At 36.1% G+C, this 8388-nt stretch overlaps 1 protein-coding gene across 1 annotated transcript; it reads right to left on the bottom strand.

The window, feature by feature from the left end:
* Positions 1-3442: 3442 nt before the first annotated feature.
* Positions 3443-8388, bottom strand: LOC109073748 (adenosine receptor A3-like). The gene is made up of 2 exons (XM_042725198.1): positions 7941-8388; positions 3443-4198 (listed from the first exon to the last, which is right to left on the bottom strand). Exons 1-2 carry the CDS (start codon positions 8270-8272, stop codon positions 3535-3537), a joined length of 996 nt encoding a protein of 331 aa, XP_042581132.1. The 5' UTR covers positions 8273-8388; the 3' UTR covers positions 3443-3534.

The following is an 8388-nucleotide window of genomic DNA, read 5'->3' as shown; positions in this document are numbered from 1 at the left end:
TACACTGGCTACCAGTAGCCGCTCGCATCAAATTCAAGGTACTGATGCTTGCCTACAAGACGACCACTGGCACGGCGCCAACATACCTAAGCTCATTAGTTCAACCTTATGTGCCCTCCAGAAGTTTGCGCTCTGCAAGTGAACGACGCATTGTGGTGCCATCCCAAAGAGGTTCAAAATCACTCTCACAGACCTTTTCCTGGACTGCGCCCAGCTGGTGGAATGACCTCACAATCTCAATTCGAACAGCTGAGTCTTTACTCATTTTCAAAAAACATCTAAAGACTCATCTTTTTCGCCAGAACTTAACCAACTAATACTAGTACTTACCTTTTCTTTTCTTGTCTATCATATTCTTAAAAAAAAAAAAAAAGAAAAAAAAACCTGGCTAAGTGTTCTGTACTAGACAAACTGAGACTTGTCATGGCACTTGTATACCGTTGTTGTTCTCTTGTTGATCTGATTGTTTCTATTGTTCTCATTTGTAAGTCGCTTTGGATAAAAGTATCTGCTAAATGATTAAATGTAAATGTAAATGTAAATTTAAAAAAAACATGGCAAAGTAATGATCTTGCAAAAAAATTATTTGGTAATGTGTGAGCATGTTTGATTGTGCATGTGTCAAGACAACTTCCTATTTAAACCACTACTTAAAGCAAGTTCCTGTAGAGTTCCTGTGCTTATTCTCATCATGGCTGATGGTGAGAAGGTGATCTATACTTCCCTGGAGATGCTGATCGCTGTAGGATGCTGCCTGGGGAACATGCTGGTCATCTGGGCAGTGTGGTCATGCCGTGCCTTGAGTCAGACCACATTCTGCTTCGTTGTGTCTCTGGTGGTGGCTGATCTTCTGGTGGGAGCTATCAATACTGCTATTTTATTTGCTAATATGATTAATTTTTATTTTAAATTTCAGAATGTGTTATTGTATCGGCAATGCAGTTTTGGTCATCCTAATGAAACATTAAAATTATTGTCTTTGATTTATATATATATATATACATATATACACACACTGTCCCTCCAACAGTCTAATAGCACTCTAGATTCTATTTCTATTGTTTTCTTTTTATTTATTTATAAAAAAAAAAAATTACCACTAACTGGGACTTGTAACAGGACTAACATAGCACTTTCTTTTGTTCTCTTTTTTATTTCGCTTTGGTTAAAAGCGGCTGCTAAAAGATAAAAGGGTGACTCTTTCAGTGACTTATTCTAAAAAGAATACAAACCAAACCAGTTGTGAAACCAAAGAACATCTCATATATGTACTTTATAACAAAGCTTTTTTATTATTATTTTAAACAACTTGTTTTGTACAAACCCGATTCCAAAAAAAGTTTGGACACTGTACAAATAGTGAATAAAAACAGAATGCAATGATGTGGAAGTTTCAAATTTCAATATTTTATTCAGAATACAACACAGATGACATACTGTATCATATGTTTAAACTGAGAAAATGTATAATTTTAAGGGAAAAACAAGTTGATTTTAAATTTCATGGCATCAACACATCTCAAAAAAGTTGGGACAAGGCCATGTTTACCACTGTGTGGCATCCCCTCTTCTTTTTATAACAGTCTGCAAACGTCTCGGGACTAAGTTTAGGAATAGGAATGTTGTCCCATTCTTGTCTAATACAGGCTTCTAGTTGCTCAACTGTCTTAGGTCTTCTTTGTCGCATCTTCCTCTTTATGATGCGCAAAATGTTTTCTATGGGTGAAAGATCTGGACTGCAGGCTGGCCATTTCAGTACCCGGATCCTCCTTCTACGCAGCCATGATGTTGTAATTGATGCAATATGTGGTCTGGCATTGTCATCATACAAAATGCAAGGTCTTCCCTGAAAGAGACGACGTCTGGATGGGAGCATATGTTGTTCTAGAGCTTGGATATACCTTTCAGCATTGATGGTGCCTTTCCAGATGTGTAAGCTGCCCATGCCACACGCACTCATGCAACCCCATACCATCAGAGATGCAGGCTTCTGAACTGAGTGCTGATAACAACTTGGGTTGTCCTTGTCCTCTTTAGGCCAGATGACATGGCGTCCCAGTTTTCCAAAAAGAACTTCAAATTATGATTCGTCTGACCACAGAACAGTTTTTCACTTTGCCACAGTCCATTTTAAATGAGCCTTGGCCCAGAGAAAACGCCTGCGCTTCTGGGTCATGTTTAGATATGGCTTCTTTTTTGACCTATAGAGTTTAAGCCGGCAACGGCGAATGGCATGGTGGATTGTGTTCCTGTACTCAGTATTCCTGAGCCCATGTTGTGATTTCCATTACAGTGATGCAGTGCCGTCTAAGGGTCCGAAGATCACGGGCATCTAGTATGGTTTTCCAGCCTTGACCCTTACGCACAGAGATTGTTCCAGATTCTCTGAATCTTTGGATCATATTATGCACTGTAGATGATAATAACTTCAAACTCTTTGCAATTTTTCTCTGAGAAACTCCTTTCTGATATTGCTCCACTAATTTTTCGCTGCAGTATTGGGGGAATTGGTGATCCTCTGCCCATCTTGACTTCTGAGAGACACTGCCACTCTGAGAGGCTCTTTTCATACCCAATCATGTTGCCAGTTGACCTAATAAGTTGCAAATTGTTCCTCCAGCTGTTCCTTATATGTACATTTAACTTTTCTGGCCTCTTATTGCTACCTGTCCCAACTTTTTTGGAATGTGTAGGTCTCATGAAGTCCAAAATGAGCCGATATTTGGCATGACATTTCAAAATGTCTCACTTTCAACATTTGATATGTTATCTATATTCTATCATGAATAAATTATAAGTTTATGAGATTTGTAAATTATTCCATTCATTTTTTACTCACAATTTGTACAGTGTCCCAACTTTTTTGGAAACGGGTTTGTACATCACTGCAGGCTAATATTTGTAATATTGTACAGACATATTATTGTGCACTGAACTACACATACATGTGCACTTTTATCCACATTCAGCCAGAGACCTCATACAGTTACTCAGTTAACTACCAAATACTATAGATATATACTTGAAAGGGACTTTGTTAACTAGTTACTCTCAGACTTTGTGGTGTTTTTAGGTGCAAACAAACAAGTGTAACTGCAACCTGAAGTAAGATTAGAAAGGTTTAATTTGAAAAAAGTGATTATATATATATATATATTAGTGCTGTCAACCGATTAATCACATCCAAAATAAAAGTTTTTGTTTATGTAATATATGTGTGTATATAAATACACACACATATTTTTATTTTTAAAATATTTATTATGTATTTACATGTGTATATTTATATAATTTATATTATATATAAATATGTTTAATATACAAACATATTTTTCTTAAATATATACATGTATGTGTGTGTATTTATATATACATAAAAATACACAGTACAAATACATATATTACATGAACAAAAACTTTTATTTTTGATGCGATTAATCGGTTGACAGCACTAATACATACATATATACATGCTGTGTGTGTGTGTGTGTGTGTGTGTGTGTTTCTTTAGTCTGTATTTATTGTACTGTGGAGTCATGTCATTGGCTCCTCCTGTGGACTGGTTTTCACATGAACTCGTCCATCATGGCTGTCAGTGGTATTACTAGCAGGAGTCCTGCTGCTGTTTGTATCTGCCTGCTGCTGTTGACCAATCACCCTCCTCCAAATCTTCCAGTACTCCCGCTTTATCTTAGCGATTTTGAAGGCGTACACGACAGGGTTTACCATCGAGTTGGCATGAGAGAGGAGAATGCCAAAGTACAAAGCAATGGGCGGTACATGTATACTCTGGTTATAGTATGTGATGGATTTTATCGTGTGTAACGGCAGCCAGCAAACAATAAAAAGAGCCAAGACTAAAACCAGAGACGTAGCCAGTTGGTGCTCCTTTTGTTTATATGTACTGGTTTCAGCTGACATAACTGCTCTTCCACTTCTAATTTTTAAAAAGATGTAGCAGTACAAAGCGATCATGACTGCCAACGGAGGAAGAAAACAGCCCTCAAAGATAAAGTGGATCAGGTATGTAATGGGAATGACAGCAATGAACTGACAGTCTATGGAGGTGGAGTTGTAACGTGTCAGTGTGTCATGGTTGTACCATCCAAACATGGGTAAGAAGCCCAGTAAAGATGCCAGTATCCAGCACACAGCGGCGAGGAACCATGAGCGCTTCTTGGTGACTGTAGACTTGTACCTGTAGAGCAAAGGAGTGCGTCAAAACCAATTTTGTACAGTATTTCTTAAAATTAACATTGCACCGAATGTTGCAAATGTCATTTTGCATTAGGATCTGAAAATGCTTCTATTTCACGTTATAATAAATTATTAAAAATATTTCAATAAATACATTATACTTACAATATACATACAATAATTAAATATTTTTCATTACAAGCATAGAAATTGTATGAAAAGTCTTTAGCTTCAAAGCAAGACAATCTGCACAAAGGAGTTGACATGATGAATTTATTTATTTATTTATTTATAAATGATTATTTAATCATTTATTTGATTATTTGATCTAAAGATAGCAGAGAATCTTAAATATTTCTTCTTAATTTCACAGATTTTTTAAATGTTTCAAAATTCTAAAACTGTCCCTTTCCAGGTTTAAATGAAGAAAATTCCATATCTCCAATGTTGTTTCAAATTTTTGAATGTGTCCCCTCTCCAATATAATACAATATAATATAATATAATATAATATAATATAATATAATATAATATAATATAATATAATATAATATAATATAATATAATATAAATGAGCAATATCACAGGAATAGTCATGAGATATGGCTGTATATCAGCACGGCTATGATACAACAGTTTGATGGCATGAGTGTGTAAATACATAAGAAACAAAAACAGAGTGTCTTTAAAAACCCTCTTTTGTGTAGAACTACTTCATTCCAACACGGATTCAAATCTAAAGTTGACAGTTCAACAGCTGAGCCCAAGCTCCGTTACTAATTCCAAAAGATCACTTTAGAACTAGTAACGAAGGAACGCTGAGTTGCTTCATTAAAAACTTATTGTATTACTGTATTAAAAGCAGTGCTGTATGTGTAGTAGAGTATTATAAGAGAGAGATTGACTCTGACACAGCATTCATTCTTTAGCTAAATCTCATATTCACAATAAAACATTAGTTTGAATGTAAGCTGAGGAAATATCTTTGTCGTACTATCCTTTCATCTGTTAAGAGTGATTTCCGATGACAGCGCTGCTCAATACATTTGTTGGCTGCATCTTAATATGCTGCTGAAATTAAAAATAACTTCCTTGTTTACAACAGTCTCTTTCAACATTAAAGCCTTCACTGCTGACTCATAAAAACCATAGACTGTAAAAAAGACAGATGACACACATTCACTCTCTTCCACTGAAGAAAAGTGCAGCCGCCAGTTTCCAAATAGGGCGCTGACATCCTGTCCTGATTAGGGACCTGAATTTGCGTTTAATTTACATTTAAAATTTTTCCTTTCTCTTTGAAGTGTTACAAGCTCTTGGTGCATGAAGAAGATCTGTAAAGTTGCAAAGACTAAAGTCTCAAATCCAAAGAGATAATCTTTATAAAAGTTAAGACTCTGCCATGCCCCCTAAAACGGCTCGTTCAAACACGCCCCCACATCTCTACATCACTATGTGGAAATATTTGCGTAATGCCGCCCAAATGTTCATGCAAAGAAAGAAGGCGTGGTTTCAGTAACACTGTTAGTGTATAAGCAGCATGTCAGGGAGATGCTGTGTGTATCTAGGCGAAAGCAAAACACTTTATTTGGCCTTCCGAAAGTAGATGCATTTAGGAATCTTTAAGATTACTTACAATAGAACAGCAACGCATTTTATGGACGACCGTTTCATGAACCTAGGAGAGGAGGTAATTCTGACTTTGCTACGACAATCTGGCGCTTCTGAATCAGCTTCTGTAAGTATGTTTTGTTTTTAGTTTAAGTATTTGCTACTGAGTGTTCAAATGCAGAGTTTTGTGTGTCGTGTGTATGTGTGTGTGTGTGTGTGTGCACAGTGGAGTCAGCTGTCTTAACCGTCCGTGGCTTGTATACTGCAAACACATAGGAGCTTTATCACTGTGTCTGTCACGCGACTCTGTTCCCCTTTCGGGCTTGAACTGATGGTAAAACTAAGTACATTATTAACTATTATTAACTATTACCTATTAAGTCTTTACATTTATTTTAAAAGATGAAGCTCGCGATTAGGGAAAGGGGCGTTACATTTCATGATTCCTTTAAAGGGACTTTGACTGGGACCAGCCACCTAGGGGCAATCGAAATGTTTTGGCTTCACTTTTCAGCACTTGTGAGGCACACTTGGTAACACACTCTTGCCACTGTCTAATGGCAAAATAATGTAACTAAAATCAGCCACACGAACAAACACACACAGTTTCCCAAAACGAAATGGTGTTAGTAAATACTACTATTATTTGTATAAAATATTATTTATTGAATAACAATATTTGATACACTTTCTATAAAGCCTGTATTTATAATACATTATAAGGGTATTCTTAAGGCATTATAATGAATATTATAATACTTACGTATCTGTGGTTATAAGTTTAAGAGTATAATTATTTATAACACACAATGAACAACATATTAAATCTACTTCATTTACAGTATAATGGACTGTATCATATCTAGATATTGTTTATTTAAGATCTGCACAGTATCTTACTACAGCTTGTGAGTGGTTAGATGTTGAGTGTATTAGAATGTTTCCTGTGGAGCTAATGTTAATTAATTGATGTGAGCTTAATACTCCAACTGAAAAAAAATGCAATGTTTTATATGGTTACCCTTAATCAATCGACTATAAGCAGCTATTATATTAGTATGCTCAAGAATGGTGGAATCTAGTATGGTAGGATAAGTTGATGTACTTGCAAAGACACTTATAGTCAGTTTATCTGTTGGTTGACCATCAAAATAAAGTGTTATCATATATTTACAGTAGCAGACATATTAATACTCTAATGACCGCTAGTTGATATGTAGTTGCAGAGTTAAAAGTTGATGCAACGTCTTCATTGTGTTATAAATCATCATACTCTTAAAAGCTATAACCACAAATAAGTAAATATTATATTAAAACTGTTCTTATGAATATTCATGAGATGATATGAACATATTATAAGGTTTTTTATTATTATAATGCCTTAAGAATACCCTTATAATGTATTATAAATACAGGCTTCATAGAAAGTCTTACCAAATATTTAATAAACAACAACACCTTCTATGGGATCAAATTCCTGCCAAATGTATTGCAGTCACAGATAAAAAAAAAAAATAGCAAGCGTGAAAACAAAATTTTAAAGAGGAAGTATGAGCGAGGATACAAGGGTGTATCCTATGCGGAAGTCTTTTTTGGTGAAAAACCTGATGCACATATAAATTCTCCTCCCCCTTCACATCTGTAGTGATAATTTAAATTTTACCTTTGCAGTTTAAATAAACCATACATGTCATATTTCAACAGGGCATCTTGCTTTATTAATAGTAATTACGAATGTCATAAATAAACTTTAAAAACATAAGGGCAGTTCCCTTTAGTGCAGCTGATGAAGTGATGCTTGAGTGGTCAAGAATATTCCAATGTACAAACAATTGTTCCTTTGATTCCACTGTCCTCATTTTTTTTCATGCATCCATCCCTCATATCCACCATAGAGGGGTGGAGCTAAGACACAAGGAAAGGAGATGAGGATGCACAAATATGAAATGAGAAGCACCCAATCTGCACAAGAGCTGACATGATCAATGAGCTTTATTTGATTATGTATTTGAATTTTTTAATCTAAAAGGTAGTACAGAATCTTAAATATTTCGCTTTTGCTTTCAACAAACTTGAAACGCATTAAAGCCCATTGCTCATGTCATTTCAAAGCCCTCTGGAAGCCGACTCACCTGAAAGGGATACAAACCCGCAGACATTGGTCCACAGCAATAGCCAGGAGGGTGAGCACTGACGCTTGCAGCGGCACGATGAGAAAACAACAGATGAAGAGACAGGCGTGGAAAGGGATTTTGATGTGGATGTCCACAATAACAGCCAGAGGAATTGCCACGGCCCCAACCAGAAAATCAGCCACCGCCAGAGACACGATCAAGCAGAAAGTGGGTTTGTTCAGGGCTCCACTTTTCCACACGGCCCAGATCACCAACATATTGCCCAGACAGCATCCCACTGCAATGAGCACTTCAAGAGAGATGTAAAAGAATCCTCCACCTGATACCATTGTACTTACAGGACTGGAAGCCTCGGTGTGAATACTAGAGTGCAAATTGCTATATCAGGCAGAGAGGAAATAGGCTATTTTTCACTCTACCAAGAAAACAAAAAAAGCCTTCACAC

The sequence above is a fragment of the Cyprinus carpio genome, chromosome B6 (assembly GCF_018340385.1).
Source record: "Cyprinus carpio isolate SPL01 chromosome B6, ASM1834038v1, whole genome shotgun sequence".
NCBI lineage: Eukaryota > Metazoa > Chordata > Actinopteri > Cypriniformes > Cyprinidae > Cyprinus > Cyprinus carpio.
This window is presented reverse-complemented; position numbering and strand designations above follow the sequence as displayed.